Source organism: Molothrus ater, chromosome 13 (genome assembly GCF_012460135.2).
Source record: "Molothrus ater isolate BHLD 08-10-18 breed brown headed cowbird chromosome 13, BPBGC_Mater_1.1, whole genome shotgun sequence".
In the NCBI taxonomy this organism is placed as follows: domain Eukaryota; kingdom Metazoa; phylum Chordata; class Aves; order Passeriformes; family Icteridae; genus Molothrus; species Molothrus ater.
Window position 1 is genome coordinate 13,865,474 of NC_050490.2, and position 18,106 is coordinate 13,883,579.

At 40.4% G+C, this 18,106-nt stretch overlaps 1 protein-coding gene across 1 annotated transcript in view; it reads right to left on the reverse strand.

Annotated features, from left to right (window-relative positions):
* The window catches only part of AKAP13 (A-kinase anchoring protein 13), a 206,499-nt gene that overhangs the window by 27,388 nt on the left and 161,005 nt on the right, over positions 1–18,106 (reverse strand). Inside the window, exons 14-20 of the mRNA XM_036389369.2 lie at positions 18,022–18,075; positions 14,677–14,739; positions 12,189–12,366; positions 11,511–11,619; positions 7,343–7,468; positions 3,515–3,557; positions 1,564–1,669 (exon numbers count right to left, since the gene is read on the reverse strand). Coding sequence (XP_036245262.1) covers positions 1,564–1,669; positions 3,515–3,557; positions 7,343–7,468; positions 11,511–11,619; positions 12,189–12,366; positions 14,677–14,739; positions 18,022–18,075 — 679 coding nt within the window. The remainder of the gene's footprint in view (positions 1–1,563; positions 1,670–3,514; positions 3,558–7,342; positions 7,469–11,510; positions 11,620–12,188; positions 12,367–14,676; positions 14,740–18,021; positions 18,076–18,106) is intronic.

Consider the following 18,106-nt stretch of genomic DNA (forward strand, 5'->3'; position numbering starts at 1 on the left):
CTTTTGTTGCTTCTGTTTTTAACTCTTACAGGTTTTTCTCATTTATAATGTTTCTGAGAAATCAGTGTTCCAACGAATTTTTTGGTCAAATTATTTAAATGTACTGGTGGAGCCTTAAAAATGTACATAATGCAAACATTCCACCATGAGCAGACAAGAAATTGTAACTTGAATGATATTTTGGCTTTTATTCAGTAAAAGTATGAGAGTTGATATGAGATGCAACTTTTGTAGTGTGTGTTATGGCTGGGATTTTGGAGCAACTCTTTATCAACATTTTCAGACACAATCATGAAATTAGTGAAATCAAACTGCACTGAGCAAGTATCTAAAAGCATTGCTGTTACGTCTTCTGTCCCAAGCACATCTCTTACCTCTCTCTCCAGTTCTTGCTTTAGAGATTACTCACATTAAGTGCAGGAACCAGTTAATGAACTTCCATTCTCACTTAGAGTCTGTGCAAAATGCTCCTGGACTTCTCACTGGTGTTTGCACAGAGGTTTCTATATAAACAGATTTACTTTTGCAACACTGCACTTTGCAGCAGGAAAGAGCATTGTCCTAAAGCTGCCCAGAAGCAGCTCTGAGCCACTTGTGGCTATCTTGAAAGACAGATCCATAACAAGAATCTGTGTGTCATCACATCATCACACCTCTCAAGGGCCTTCCAACATTATTTACCAACACATTAACCACACATCACCTAACAAGACAGCAAAGTGCTCTGAGCTTCTGTCAGACAGATGAACTGAGGTGAGATTCAAGCAAAAAAATCCAACCAAGCCAAGAAAATCTCCAAACATATATTAACCTTCAAGGGACAATCTAAAGAAACAACAGCCCATTTGTGTGAATGATTTAGCATTAATGTAATTATTTCTGTAATCAATACTGTTCCCAGGAAATTCAGCTGTAATCAATACTGTTCCCAGGAAATTCAGGGCTTAACTTTCAGCAAATTAAATTTCAGGGTTTCAAGGCTAGAAAAAAGGGAAAAATATAAATATTGGCCATCACTAAAATCATTGTTTGAGCAACTTCTCCTGTAGTGCACAGGAACTTTGTGGCAAAAGTAAAAAAATGATGAAAGACAAAACAGCCTTAGGCAGTCAGTCCCTTCTTACAGCTCCTGTCCTTGTTTTATTAAAGGTTCTCAGGTTCTGTAAAAATTAGACTCATTAATCACTACAAAGCCCTAACTCATGCCAGGGCAAAATTTATTCTCTCTGGGGAAATGAGTGAAACTATAGAATCATAAAGGCTGGAAGAGACCTTTAAGATCATCCAGTCCAACTGTCCACCCAGCCTTGTCACTGTAACCCAAATCCAGGACCCAGCACTTGGCCTCACTGAGCCCCACACAGGAGTCCCTGGGCACAGATTTGGGGTGCTACGATTTCCCATGGAGCCAGCTCCTATCACCCCACAGACACTCCTGCCCTTTGAAAAAAACAAAAAGGAAGGAAGGAGGAAAGTAAAAAAAAAGAAATTCAGGCAAAGACTTAAACACAGAACCCATCTCTGCTGCCTGTGGGCATCCCACAAATCACAAGAAGCACTTACTTTGCTCTTCTTGCTGCTGGACATTTTATTCCTGAGGTAGCTGAAGGTGCGGCTGACTTTTGTTACACCTTTGCCAGCAGAGACACTGCTGCTCTCTTCAGATATGCTAAAATAAAAAAAGGATAAAAGTTGCTTTTAGTTTTTTTTCTCCTTCCCAAAGCATCTATTAAATGGATAGGTTCTTTTTAAAGGATGAATGCATTTATTAGCCAATGCAGTCTAGGTCCTTCATGGTGTTTTACCAGAGAAGGAAAAGTAAAAACAAAATGCCAATCCACTCATTTTGAGATAAAATTCAAGGAATCCTCATATCTGTTTTGAAGCAGGCCATGCCATAGCACCCTCTGCTGCTCCCCTTGTCAAATAACCAGGAATCATTAATGCTGTAAAGAACCATTTCCTTCCAGAGAAAGACATCTAATGAACTCTGAAAAGGCAGTGAATGCCTTTAACAGAAACCACACTGTCTGCAAAGGCTCCCCTGAGAAATGAGAATACCAATATTAAGTAATAAACCACAATGGTTATGTATATTAATTTAGGAATTTTTAGGATCACAGATAATTTTTGCCAGCCTTTATATGCACAAGCTTGACTTCTTCAGCTCTGATAAAAGAATAAGGAAACTATTATTGCATTAAAGGAGATAGTCTGTCAATATTAAGTTCAACACAAACCAAAAGCAGAACACAAATACTAATTAAATCAAGGAGGAGAAGACAGCAGAGAGCAGAGGTGAAGAGCCTCCCAGTCACAAAATAAAGCCAAAGCTGTCAGTGGCACAGAGACCAGATACCCAGTGCCACAAACATCCTTCCTCCAGGGAAGCACCTTGAAAGCCACCAGGAAGACTGTCTCCTCTGTGCAGCTTGCAAGGATGGAAAGGAACATACAAACACATGGCCTTTGTTACAGAGAGACAGAGAGAATTAGCTACAGGCAGAAAGAACTACTTTTAGTGTAACATAAAACTCAGGGTAAACCAATACCCTGCAATAATGCATAATCAACAAACAAATTTTTAATGCATAATATGATGTTATTAGCTATGAATAAACAGAGCCTTGTTCAGAGATGAGACTTAGACGTTCATATTCTGTGATCTAAAACATTCTTCAGCCTCTAGAGACACAGGACTGATTTTCACAACTTCTGCTTTCAGCTGAAGTGCCCTGGTGCCAGGAAGGCTCTGGGGTGCCCAGGGTAGAGGCCAGTGCAGGAGTGGCCCCAGCAGAGGCAGGGTGTCCCGAGGATACTGCAATAGTGTACTGTAAATACTGCAACAGTGTACAGTGTATACTGCAATAGTGTACTGTATATACTGCAAGAGTGTACTGTGTATACTGCATTACTGCACTGTATATACTGCAATACTGTACTGTAATCAATACTGTAAATACTGCAATAGTGTACAGTATATACTGCATTACTGCACTGTATATACTGCAATAGTGTACTGTAAATACTGCAATAGTGTACTGTAAATACTGCAATAGTGTACAGTATATACTGCAATAGTGTACTGTAAATACTGCAATAGTGTACTGTATATACTGCAATAGTGTACTGTACCTACTGCAATACTGTACTGCATATACTGCAATAGTGTACAGTATATGCTGCATAACTGCACTGTATATACTGCAATACTGTACTGTATATACTGCAGTACTGAAATATTGTATATCCTGCAATACTGCACTGTATATACTGCATTACTGCACTGTATATACTGCAATAGTGTACTGTGTATACTGCATTACTGCACTGTATATACTGCAATACTGGACTGTATATACTGCAATAGTGTACTGTAAATACTTCATTACTGCACTGTAGATACTGCAGTACTGTAAATACTGCAGTACTGTACTGTATATACTGCAACACTGCACTGTATATACTGCAATACTGTATACACTGCAATACTGTATATACTGCAATACTGTACCTCTGCACTGAGGAGCCCATGGAGCTGCCCAACGACTGTGTACCTGCAAAAGATGGGAGGGGAGAGGGGGACAGGTTAGACTGCAACCTTAGCCCACTGATTCCAAAAAACAAGGTTTGCATATTGGGATGGTTCAAGAGGAAACAGAAATGTTTTCTGGAAGTAGGTGTTTACAACAGATTTCACGTGCTCAGGATAAAGCTTGTTCCCTGGATCTTTAGCTGCTCTCAAATTAGATGCTGAGGTGAAAGCCTGTTTAGTATTTTTATCACTCTTCAGCTATTAAGTAAAGACCATGCAACTGTTAAACTTGCTGGTAAATCAGGGTGGCTGAAACAGAACTGCCAATTCAATGACAATAGGTATAAATGAGAATCATTCTGACACAATGCTTTTATTTATACTCCGCTAGAAAGGATCTATTGTACAGCACATCCGGGTTTCATGTATGAAACTTTTCTCCTTGATAAAACTGCAGTTTATTTTCCCATCAAAATCCTGAGGCACTTCATAAAGAGTAAGGGAAACAAGGGAAGCCTTATTCTGTTTTCCACGAAACGTTACCAGCCTGGGGCTTCGTCACGAAGCACTGCTTGAGGAAAGGCTGAATTTCAACACGAAACTGAAGCTCTGCCAGAGGCACCAACTCTCTCTACCCAAGAAACCTGCTTGCACAACGTATTTGGAGCAGATCTGGGAGCTGACACCATTTACCAGAACCATTGAAGAGCATTGAAATATCAGGATGAAATGATCCAGGACAGAGGGCTCTCTCTGAAATAACTGGGCTTGCCAGGACTCAAAAAAACCTTCACACAAGCACTGTTTGCAGCCCTATCTGAAATTCAAGAAAAAGCATGACTGCCACCTTACTAGGCTTCTGCAAATATACTGCAAGAAAAACAGTATTTTGGCTCAAATTCTCTTAATGCTAAGGGTGAATGCAAAAGAGCTACTTGCCATTAGAGGCCAAGATGGCTCTTTATCCAAAAGCAGTAAGAGCATTAGGAAAAACTGTGCATGCAATACTAGGCTTTAAATATGGATTTTCTAACCACTGATTCAAGTGCCAACAGAGTCTGAAACAGAAATATAATTTCTTCATATTGAGAAACTAAAATACAGGCATACCCTGTTATCTAAACCCTGCTTGGAGAGCTCTGTTAATATTTCCCTTGCAAAATCTTTCACCTCATTAATGATTTATCCCAAATACACCAAAGTTAGTAATACTGTAATATGTATGAAATGAAGTCTACTATTCCATTTCTAATAGTGATATTATATTTTTATAATATAAAACTATAATATAAAATCCAAGTGCCTACTAGGTTCTCATAAGTAATTTACAGACTCCCAAATCCTTGGTTAAAACTCCAGTAACTCTGGTTCCCATTTCACTTCTAGCTTGCTTTTAATCTGGGTTAGACCTCCTCACTCTTTCCTTTTTTTTTATAAGATTCATCAGTTTGACTGGATTTAAGTATTTCCCAAGCCTTTTTGTTTCTTTGCAGTTAACATCAGAAATGTGAACAAACAGTGAACGAAGAGCTGCAATAATTTGATATTTGTGACTGCTTTTCACTACCTTGAGAAAATATACTGCATGAGAACTACAGTTATGTATAATTTATCTTTAACTTCAATAGTTGTTTCATCTTAAAAATGGGATATTCTTGGTGCTGGCAGGCAAAATGGATCCAGTGAAGAATTAAGGTCTGTTTATGATTTCATATTTTAGATTATAATATAACATCCCATGATCAACACCACTGCAAGCTGTAAACCCCAGAAAGATAAGCATAGAAAAAGACACATCTCCTCACCTTCTGGTTTGCTTCTGAAGTAGAACAGAGGAAGGAAAGCTTATTTTCATAACCTTTTTGTTCCCTGTCATGACCAGGACCAAAACTGAAATCTGACTCCAGAACCCACAAAAAAATTAAGTTTTTGTTTCAAAAGCCAGAACTCCTGTCTATGTCCAAGGAACTGGGATTAGCAGCCAAAATTTGCTGTATTTATCTGAACACCTTTTAAGCACCACCCACAAAAAATAATTCTTATGGTAGCTGGACTTGAAATAATTCATCAAGATCCATTCTGCAGAAAGCAGTGACTGGACTAGGATGTTGAAACCAGCTTGCAATGCCTTAATGCTGTCAATAATTAAACTTTTGTGGCTCAAGAAATCCAAAGGCTTCATAATAATTGTCCAGCCATCTGAAATCTGTGTCTTAAATGTATCACCAGACAAACTTCAAGTAATTCTCCATTTTCTAAAGGAAAAGCAGGAATGGAAAGGTTGAGGAGTGGTATGAGAAATGAATCCTAAAGATGTGAAAAAACAAACTGGTCTGAGATTACTCCATGAAAAACACCCATTGCCAAAGCAGTCTCAGAAAGAGCTGTGGCTAATCAACCTTTATAAAGTCACCACAGTATCCACAAATATGTAAAGAAAACAATATCATTGTTTGAGACAATATCTGACATTATCTTAAAAGATCATTGTTAACAAGAGCACTGTTGAGGGAGAGAAGATAAATACTGGCTACTTTAAATATCCTCTAAAACTGTCATACCCTAACATGAATATCAAGTATTGGATGCTTAAAAGAAAAAAAAAGAAGCCAATAAATAATAATAAAATAACCCAAATGCTTAAAAAGACAGAACTCACCAAACAAACAAACAAAGAAACATACTCCACCAGAAAGTTTACCTAAGGATATTCTTTACTGTGGAGCATCACATGAATGCAGAGCTGTGTCTTTGCAGTTCACTTTGTAGGGACCATGAATTGTGAATTTTGTTAAAAGCAGAAGAAAAGGACAGAGAAACAAGGAAGGAGCTTAAATATGGAAGTGGTAATATCACACCTGGGCACAGGACTTTGCTGAAGGAAAGGACAAACCCACAGTGAAGACCAGGAATGGAAAGGAGGAGAATTTAGATGTGTACAACGTGGATGGTGTGGAGATTGTTTTAAATTCAGGAAGCAATCAAAGTCTGTTGGACTGGAAAGCAATTTCCCCCATCCCAGTAAGGACACAAGGAATGTGTCTGGCTTATTTCAACAGTCTAATAAAACATGCTTAAGAAATAGCAAGCATTTTGAATAATGTTTGGTAAGCCTATTTTAAAAAACAAGAGGAGTCTAAATTACTTTAATTCAATCTTCTGCCTTAGTTGGGCTGCTTTTAGCAATGGAGTTTGGAGGAGAAAAAAAAAAACTGCTGGGGAATTCCCACCTGTTTCCCACAGAACTATTTTGATAACAATATCAGGACCTAGATATGAACACCTTGAGGATTTAAGGTCTTTGACTGCAATTTCTGTTTTTTGCATAGTGGGGGAACTGTGAAGTTGCTGTGAAGATTTTCAGAATTTAATAATCAGGGCTTCTGTCCACTTTTATTTCACTGAGCAATGCACTCACTGTCACCTATGGAGGGCAAGGATGTATCTCTTCTGCTAACTCCATGCCCTGCAACAAGCTCAAGGCAAATATTTTGATTTTAGTAAAAAAGTAAAGATCATTTTGCTGCTCAGAGTGGCAGGTGATGATATCTGCCACATGGATACAGACTAAACTAACCAGATAAGATGTGATGGTGCTGAGGTAGAAGATTCTTTGGATAATAACCCTTTAAAGTCTGCCATTAGTTAGTATTCAGATCCAGGACTAAGATAATGCTGTTAGACACCATGCAATGGAAAGGGGAGTTCAATGTTTGCAAGGTGAAATTCCAGTGTCTGAAGCAGAAAAACAGATTTCCCTGTGTTTCCACCCATTACAGCTGCATTGCACAGAAAATGATTACTTACTATCCAACTCCTCCTCCTCATCACTGGAAGAAGAGCCAATAGAAAAGAGAGTTTTAGACCTAGGAATGAGTGGAGAGATGCTGAAGGAGAAGGAGATTCGTCTCGATGGTCGAGTCCGGCCCTGGGCTGAGAAGTGGGTTAACAGCAGACATTAGAGCATGCTTGAAAATGCATTTAATAATAAAGAGGAGAGGAAAGCAGCCAAAGCAAACTAAAAGCAAAGCAAAGGAAAAGTCTGCAAAGCAGCTGGCTCCAGAAAGGCACAAGAAACAAAGAACTGAGAATGTGCAAATTCCAGAGGGTGCAGGTTTCAGAGGGCACAGGTCTCACTGCATGCACAGCTCGAGGCTCCAGTCTTTCCCTATTTTTGCTCACATTTTTTTATAGGACCTCTTAGTGAAGAACCATAGGCAGTTATTTTTCCAAACACAATACCAACAACAAAATGAATCTCTGGAACAAAGGGCATCAACTTCAGTGAAAGAACTGTCATGGAGTCAAACTACAACAACTCCAGATATCTGTTTGAAGGTGCTTTCTGCAGTTAAATGATACAACAAAGCTACCAAATATTAGCAAGGACAATTTATCTGAAGTGTTGACTTTATCTGCCTGGGAGGTTTTTGCCACTTCTATGTCTAAAAACAATCAACAATGTTGATAATATTAAGCCCTTCAAAATTTCCAGCATTAAAACAAAGACACTTAAACTTCCCTTCTCTTCTTCCACAATAAAACAGAAAAAACAAGCATCTCTTCTGCCTTACTTTAAAATTTAAGAGTCCTTGTTTTAAAGAAACTGCCTAAACCTGAGAAAAGCTCCACTACATCCTCTTTGGCCCTTGCCTGGAAGATGCCTACCAAACATAGTGCCAAACTCAGCAATTAGTCTGCCAATATGGGATTTCATATATCCCATCATTTATTTTTAAGAGCAGCCCTTGCATAGCAGCAGCTTCCCAACAATTCTTTCTAAGTACATGGTCTCTGAAATGAGAATTAGCAGCCAGCTAGCCATTCTCCACTGAAAGTGGATTCCCAAAGGCCCTACTTCCCAAACCTTCTCTTCATACAAGCACAAGTGGAAACCTCTGAGCTGTGAGCTGGTAGCTGGACACCCACTGCTCACATGGTACATCTGAGTGTCCTCAGGAAAGGTGACTGGGACAGGGCTGAGGAACCCCTGCCCCTGGGACAGGTCTGACCCCAGGGTCCTATTTAAGCACCTACATTAAACATCTTCATATTATTCAGCACAGGTATTCAGGTACTATTAAGTCACTCCATGGACACATCAATTCACTTGCAGAACAGGGGAAACAGGCTAAAGACTTTATCAGTACTACTCTTCCAAGAGAAAGACAAAGCAATTATTTCTCTCTTTGAATAAAACATGGCCTTTCAGCCAGTACAAGGAGGGTTTTTTGCATGGCTGGTATCATACATCAAAACTGAATTCAGACTATAAAAACACTGTCCAAGGAATAGCCAATGCTACAACAGCAATGCAGAACAAATGCCCCATAACACTTCCTCCAGCCATTAGTCACAAATGCCAATTGTCTACAGGCAATTGACTAAAATGTGCAGAGTAAAGGCATGTAAATGGAAGAACTCTTAGGAAGACCCATGCATTAGTTTTGTTTAGACTGCCTTTTGAAGGAGTTGTTCTAGTGTTCCAGACCTGAAGAACACGATTAGGCAATATGACTCTTTCTTCTGTAGTCTACTGTCTATTTAGACTAAAAGTCAAGATGAACAATAATACTTTACTGTAAATCGAACCACCTTTGCCAGAACAGTTCAACTTCCATTTCAGTGGTTTTATTTATAGCAATTCCTGGCTTTGTAACAGTGCTCCACACTGGAAATTTGCTATTCCAACCCTAAAAGCATTCTTCCGAGCACTCCAGCCAACAGCTCTTGTGACCTCCCTCTATAAAATGCTGAAGGATTAACAATGTGAATGGCCACATCAGCTCTTGGAACATCTGACACATCAGATGCAGTGTGGGCTAGGAACCTGGTCTTGGAAATTGCTCCTGCCTCAGCACATATGACAATAAACAGTAAAATAATAGAAAACCCTCCATATGTTTATTAATCTGGACTCAGTTTTTGAAGTTCCTGAGCACAGCATGTTGCTTTCTTCCCATTCAGGCACATTTGGAGGGATCACAGGGTCTTTTTTTTTCTAAACACCTACCATAAAATTATGCAAGAGGAATAAAGAACTGAATTTGTCCTATAATTCACTTCCATATAATTCTTGCAAAACTCTTAAGTGTCCTGCTGGAAAAACATGAACATCAAACCCAGGTGGCACAAGGGAGTTTATACACCAAGACCTCCTTGTAAGAGGCACCAAACTGCTTCACATGTCCTACGGTCACAATTCAAACATCACTGTTTGAACAAAGAGGAAGAATGAAGCAGAATAATGGAATGGTTTGGGTTGGAAGGGACCTTAACACTCATCCAGTTCCAGCCCTCTGCCATGGGCAGGGACACCTTCCTCTAGAGCAGGTATCAAGCCTTATCCAACCTGGCCTTGAACACTTCCAGGAATGGGGCAGTCACAACTTTTCTGGATGATTTACTGAAGTTTCTGTAGTCAGGAAGGTGTCAGGACTGGGAAAAAAATCCATGAGCTAAATTTTCCACATTATTCCTTTTGGATGCTTGCATCAACCCCTCAAATGCTCTGATTTTCAAAAACCACCTTCCTATAAAAATGTCACAAATTAATGACTGAGCAAATAAAGCTCAGAGGAATGTTAGTCATGTTTTCATTCAGTGTCCCAAACCCACAGACATCTGCCTCAAAGCAGAAGACTAACTCTGCTACCTTGCCCACAGCCCCTCTGGAGAGGTTACTACATGTTCTCTTTCCCTTCTCTCTCCAGGGACCAGGGTGGCCAGGCTGGCTCTAGGAGGAGATGGGATAATCAAGCCTTCATGGCATTTTTAATGCCAGGTCACAGGACATTTTAACAGCCTTGGCCATCCAGGCTCCTTCAGCCACCAACAGCTCATTTCTGGGGAGTCAGCCAAGTGTTTTGGTGTTTGGTCAGAGGCTGGGGGCAATGCCAAGAAACTGGTTGCCTCAAAAAACAACAATGAAGACCTTCAGCCCAAGGAGGGAAGAGGCAGTGCCACCACACAGGGCAGGATCTGGTCTCTTCACAGGACAGAGCTGCCCTGGTTTGGTTACTGCTGCTGGGGGACACGTCTGTCAGGCCCCATCCTTATTAATCATGGAATTATCATGGTGAAGAATTTAAAACCATTTCCTACAAAGCACAATCCCTGTGAGCTTTCTCCAGCGAGCCTCCTCCATGAATAAAACACTTTTCTTAAAGCACCTTGTTGTCCTTTGCAAAGGAGAATCACGTTAATAAATAAGAAAGATCAGACACCATCAATAATTGACACGAGCTAAAATGTCAATAGGGTTTCTGGCTGGCAATTAATAAAATGAAAACATGTGTAATACATCCAAAGTACATCCAGCTGCAGCCTTCTGAATGACTTTTTCAGCTGAAAGAATCAATTCAGCTAAGTTGCAAAATTAAGTGCTTGTTATCGCTTCAATTAAGCTAAACTGGAAAATTTTATAGAATCATCTTTTATTCTTTTCTCCAGGAATGAGATTCAATAAATTACACCCAACTGCTCCAAAATATTTAACTCAGAATGAATAGCAACAAACTCCTCCAAGGAGATCAAGACATAGATTCTCAAATTCCCATACAACATCTTAAAAAAAATCTAGATGCAGGGAAGAAAGACCTCAAGTGGAATTTACCTGACATCAAAAGAAGAAACTCTGAAAGGTAAAAGGATGCAAAATAAGATCTTTTGTTTTTTTAGTTAACAAACTCAATAAATCATAGTTTCCATACAAGTAGTCTAATTTAGAAGGAAAAAAAGCAACCCACATAAGGGAACCTAACAGAAAGAAAATAGCAGGGATACACTGGGAAGAACAAAACTAAACTGAATGAGTACTGCCTTTCCACCCACAATTCCATGCAGCAGTGAAACATGTACTTCATGTAATAAAGGAAGCAGGAGCGGGCAGTAGCACATTTTGCCTTGGGAAGGAAGCAAAATATACTCAATTATACAGATGACAGAGTGGATAAGGGAAAACTGGATTACTCACTGTCGAGCACTGGTTTGCTAATTGACATTAGAGACATGGATTTGGTCAGTGGAGATGAAGCAGCAGAAGAGCAGAAGTTAAATCCTTGTGGCTGTGATGTCTGATGCACCTGCAGAACAGGACAGAACCACGCTGAGTATGTCAGGAATGACAGAACCACCCCAGCTTCAGAGCCCAGTTCAGAGCTCAGGTTTACTGCAACTCTCACTTTGAAACAGTGAAACAGTGTACAGGTGAAATGCAACATTTTGTTTTGCCTTTTAAGTGTCAGACAACTAATTATGCAACACAGAGACTATGTGTGTTTGATTTTCTTGCAAGACATTAAAAATCAGATATTGTTAAAACTCTCTGATGGCCATGGTAATTGCTGTTGTGACTCCAATTCCTCAGCAGAACTAGGCTATGGTTCAATAAAACAAAAAAAACCTGATGCTTAGCAGTTTGTTCCCCAAAAATGCCCATCCTCTAAGCAAGAGAAGACACAAGTGTTGTGTTGCCCCAAAGACAAAGTAGAAAATTTAAAATAGGTGGAGATTCCTCCATGTTAAAGACGGAAGATTTTTAGTATTATGTATATGCACATATAAGGTGGAAGCCTTTGTGAGACTGTCACTTGGGAAAATGACTTCCAAAATGTTGATGTAGCATTTCCCAACAGTAGCTGGACAGCTTTACCTGGTGGTTGTAGTCTCTGATTTCTCCTTGCTCGAGCTCCTCAGTGAGCAGGACCAGGGACTGATTGCTGGCAAGTGGACTCCTCCTGAGGTCTTTGGAGCTCAGGGAAGAAGCCTCTAGGTTTGTAGAGGGCTTCTTGTTCTCACCAGAGTCTCCAGTAAGGCCTTCTAGGCTGTAACTAAAGAGAAAGCACAGAGGTCAGGTGCTGCCAAACTCTCAGGGACCAGGTCTTTCAGCACAGAGCACCTGCAAACATAAAACACAGAGCAGGCACTGAAGTGTGCAGGCAAAGACAGGTGTTATTCCTCAGCAGGTTCTTTTTTCTTCAGAGCAAATAGCAACATCTTTGTGCTGCTAATGAGACATAAAGGTTTGTTCTCTGCTTGAACAACCATTGAAACTCCTGGTCAACTGCCTTTCCTACTGGATTTTTTACTCTTTTTGAGTGGTGCATAGGAAAATCCAGAAACACCCCTTCTAAAGATTTTGGCATTTCCACATATTCTCTTTGATAGCTTTTTATTAGGCTCTCCCTTGGAATAAAGCCACCCAAATCAAACTACCAGGTGCTATCTGTCCTGGACCAATACCCCTCCCAGCAGCCACATCAGCTGCTGTAACTCTCATCTCTGCAACCACATCCTCTGAATCTATTTTAAATCTTGACACTGCACAGTTTTGGCACTGATAATGTCATTTATTCTGCCAAAGGTGGTTTCTCTTTTATCCATGCTGTGGTTTTGTTTTTAAATTCAATAAATGTTGTTTCCATCACCCAATCAATTTTATTTTATCATCTATTGAGGGAGCTAGGTCTTGCCCAGCAGAGCTGGGCAGTAACTCAAAGCTAAATAAAATACTAAACTTTTGCTTGCAGAAGTGTTAGAAATAAAACATCTGGCCAAACTCTGTAGAGACAGGTGCTGACAGACAAGGGGCTCTTTCCTATCACTTATACAAAACACATCCTGTCTCACATGGGACTATTTAATCTGATAAATCTTGCTCTAATATTCTGCTTCTGACCCTCCTGCTCCTCATGCCCAAATGAACCCACGGAAATGCCAGTGTGAGTTCACTGGGTGGAGCTTTGCAGATTCCCCTCCCAGGACAGCAGCACAGATCCATGGCCAATGTTTGATTTGATACTCACTAAGTGCCAGCCCTACCCTGGATTTATATCCCAACATGAGGCTAATCATGATGCCTGTGGTGAACAAGCTGCCATGAAACACATGAAAAAGAAAACATACTACAGGCTGTACAGATAATTTAAACAACCAAAGGAGCTTTAAATTCAGGTAGACTTGCATAGCAGTGATTAATGTTCTGCAGTCCCTTAGAAACATTACAAGGCTCATAAATATGCACCTTGAAAGCAAAAACTGCAATAAGCCATGAATAAGAAGATTTAGTAATTTAAAAAACCTTTTTGATGGTAATTAATGAGAAAAAAAAAGACTGGTTGAAGCATTTATAATTTAATCTGCTTTAGGAAGATTGTGACTCATCAATGTGTAGCAACAGCAGGCATTTAAAAGTTTATTCTAAAACACCTGTAGGTAGAAATCAGTCCCATTTCTACTGATTATTTAGGACAGAACAATATCTCTTTTTTACATTTCAAGGTGGCAACAACGATGCTACACAGTAGAGAAAAAAAAAATCATGTACTTGTGACAAACTAGCTAAAACCTGCAAATATTAGCCCATAAAATAGTTATCAGTGATACTGGTCTGTAATTTGCTGATTGGCATACATACACCAAACATAATTAACTGTACATGAAGAGCAGGTTTCCTTCTCAATATCCACTCTTCAGAAAAAAGAGTTTTATTAGCTCTACCCACAACCAGCAAAAACTGCTAGAGAAAAGCTATAAAGCCATAAAATCTGGGGGACTGGCTTCCAAACAATATTGGGTAAAGAAGTGACCTGCAAACACCAATTTCAGTGCTGGGACTTTCTACAGAAGATACAAACTTTAAGAGCCTGGGAAATTTTCATCTGTGGTGATCAGATTGTTTTTCTCAGGGAAGGTTTTACACGATTAGTCTCCTTGAAGAAAAGCCTAGGTCTTTCAATTTACAGAGAGCAAGTCTGTGTGAACTTAAATCCTTTATGAGACTGATCTGGTAGAGAGAAGTGCTGAATCATATCTAATCTTGCTTTGATTCCTTGCTGCTGTCACCATTATCATTTTGATCACCGCTGCGGAAAAAACCCCGGCTCGAAGTCATCACGGAACAGAGCAGCTCAACCCAACAGTGCAGCTCCTTTACTGCCAGAGGCCAGTGGAAAGCAGCCACCACCTCCACCTGCAGCCCAGCTCTGAGGCTCCACTCCCAAGAGTGATTGCTGAAAAAGCAGACCAAGCAAACAAACACGTGCACGCTTCAGCCAGAGCAGCAGTGCAGGATGCACGAGAAGCTGACGACAGGGTGTTTGCAGAGCTCCTGTGCTGCTGCACATTTATTCATACCATACCTTCTACAAGTAAAGTCAGGACCCATGGCAATGTACTGTACGCCTGAGGGACACCAGCTCAAACTAGGAACAGCAAAAGAGGCAAAGAAAGGAAAAGGGCAGTGATTATCGGATTGTTATGGAACATGGGGAATGCTAAAAGACTCTCACTCTCACATACCTTCAAAAAAAACCCAACAAACTCAGAAATAATGCAGTAGCACATGTCTGGTTGCACAAACACACCACAGTGCCCCAAATGCCCGAGGTTACCCCTGAACAGCTCACACTTCCCCCAAACCAACCCCATCAGTGAGTATACAATGTACTGGGAAAAGTACTCCTTGTGGGGAGAGAGGTTTTTGGGAAAAACAAGGCTAAAACATACCAAAGCCAATTTGTAAGTAATCACATACAGCCATTGTGTTAGTAATTATTAGTATTTTCCTAGGAACTCTCATTCTCAAATCAGAAAAAGAATCCCTTACAGATATTTCATGGTGCAAGTCCCCTCCATAGAAATATTAATAACCTCAGGCTAGGCTTGGAAAAATAAGGAGAAAGACACATTCTTAAATGCTGCACAGTCTTTCACAGTCAGTGAAAGAGACTGGAAGAAAAAAATAGGCTAATCTTACTATTAACTTGGAATTAAGTCAAGAGTGCTACTAACTAAAAAACCTTTCAGCTCCCATTCCCCAAAAGAGTCCCAAAGTTGCATCATGAAAGATATAAGAAATGCAAATACAGAATTCAAATATTTTGGTTGTTATTTTAGACTGCTTTTGTTATTTTTTCTCTGTTAGCTCATGGCCCAATTGCAGGTTTTGCAGAAACAGAGAAATCCATCTTATCAGCTATGACATTTATATGATCCCTAATTCTTGAAAAAGCTGTTCAGGAAGCATACAGTGTCTGAAGGGAATTTTGCATAAGCACAAGTCCTGCTCCCAGGTCCTGGTCTGAGATCCATGCAAGGAGGGGACATGGCCAGAACATGCTTTGCTCCATGACAGGAGCCTATGAAAAGGGCAGAACAAATTTAAGCCTTCCTGGACAAGGAACTGTAAATGCCAGAAGCCTCTGAGGGCACAGACAAAGATTTAAACAGACTGAATGCATCATGTCATGCCATCTCATATTGTGTCCACACACACTGCAACACTGGAAACATTCTGGAAGGGTGTTCAATGGCAGAGTTCAGATAATTGCTGCCTGTTTTATAAAGGATATTAAGTGGGTGAGGACACACCCAAAAGGTGTGCTTCACCTGGAGCTCTCAGCACAGTACTATAAACATTCTTCATGAAAACATTCCTTCCCATAACATCCAATATTTCCAAGTACTTCATCATCCTCACCCACTTCAACCACAATGGCAGATGTTTAAGTATTGGTGGGGGATGGCAGGGACTAAAATACTTGTGTGAAATCATGGAGGAACCAAGTCCAGGCCACAGGAAATCCACCCATATCACACACAACCTGCACTCTCAGGCCTGGGTTCAGCCTCCCAGTGGGTGACTCAGACCTGCTCAGGGGCAGCAGAGAGAGCATCCCAAGGAAGGTGTCCCACATGATTCCCCAGGCCATCTGCTTGTGGCCACAAGAGCACTGAGCTTGGCAGACCCTTTGAGATAGCCTTATGCCACTTTGCTCTTCAAAGCCACTCATTCTTGTGTGGTCCCTTTTCAATCAAAGGAAAGAAGATTCTCTTCATGAATCATGTAATGTTTACACTATAAAAGATGCTTCTATTCCTGACCACTGCCATGCTATGGAGCTGATCCCAAATGCTAAAACTGCAGGGGGAGGAAGTGTTGCAAGGAAGGAAGGAAGGAAGGGAAGAAGGAAGGAAGGGGATCTGTTGGCAAAGGCTGTGGAAAGCACTCTTGCAGAACCACAGTCCTGTGGGGGAGCCACCCACAGCCTGTTGGCAACACCCTAAAATCCTAAGAAGATCAATGCATAGCATGCAAAACTCCTTTACAGAAGACAGCTTGGGGAGGAGGAGGAGCTTTTATCTACATCAGCCTTGTGGGAAAGCATGAACAGCTGGAATCAGTTTCAGGCTCCTGCTCCACAAGTGGGGTTAGAGAGGATGATCCAAATGGTTTAGAGACCAGAAAAAGTGAGAAAGTGTTTATGAAAGGATTATCATATCACATTTCAGATATGACCAGGTATTCTAGATGTTTTCTTTATTCTACATGTAAGCTCAGTGTTTCAGATATTTTGACTCTAAATAATAACACAGCTCCTAGAGAGGAACCTTAAGAAAATACTGATAAAAATATGATCATTTGCATGAGCTGAGAAGACAAGCACTGCACTGCTTCCTGCAGTGATGCAAATGAAGTGGCTTCTTAGAAGTAAAAAAGCATGTTCTTCCTTGTGCCTTTTTAAAATAAAATCTTTTTTAAGAATGTTCTTTTGAACTGTACAGCGCTGCTGGGGTTCATTGATGCTGATGCACGGCGAGGCACAGTGATTTTTTTGGTCATAACATCATGGTAACATTCTTTTCACATGTGAGAATGTGGTAGTTTGTTTGCACACACAAGACCCCAGCCATATTTCAGGTGCAGTGAAATCCCAAGCTAGGCCGGCACAGGAGGGGAGGTAGCAGGCTATGGGAGGTTAGATAAGCTTGAACCACTGAAGGACAGAAGTTCAACTTCTCTTTTTTCTTTAGCCTAAAATGTCTATGTGCGGACATTTCACACCTGCTGTGTCAAAAATTAAGTATCCTCTTTTATAAACTAATAGTCAATGCAAAGGTTATGTGAGTGGAACTGTGTATCTGTGGGATGGATGAGAAACTGAAAGTTTGTTATAGAGAGGAAAAACACATGGAAGCAAAGAGAAAAACACACCTTATTTTCTATTTTTTTAGGAAGATGGTTATAAAAACCATCAAAAGAGCAAAATTAAGGCCATTTAATTCAACCAGCTGCAGATCTGCAGAGTGTTCTCCAACTCTGAGATCGTGTCTGACCCATCCCTTCCCCCAGCTGCCCCTCCTGCAAGTCCTGCCAGGAGTGTCTGATGTGCTTTAAATCCAAATCACACACATGCTCCCAGGTAAACCACTGTCTTAACCAACTACAAATCTTATACATGGCAAAGGCCAACAAAATCATATCTGAGATTTCTCTTCATTATTAACATAACATCCTGGAGAAAACAGCTCAAGCATGGGCTCTGTGGGGCCCATGGGTCAGACTGGAGAGAGAAAGCAGCCAGGTGGGATGCACAGCTCCAATGCCAACACTTACAGAGGTACTACAGGTTTACTAACATGAGAAGATGGAGTTAGTAGACATTCAAACACAAAACAGTTAGTCACATTAGTTGGCTTTGTACCTTCTCCTATGAATGGGAGGCTTCTTTATACCATCCCCCAGAATTCGCATTGAACTGAAAATGAATCATGGAGAATGGTCAGCAG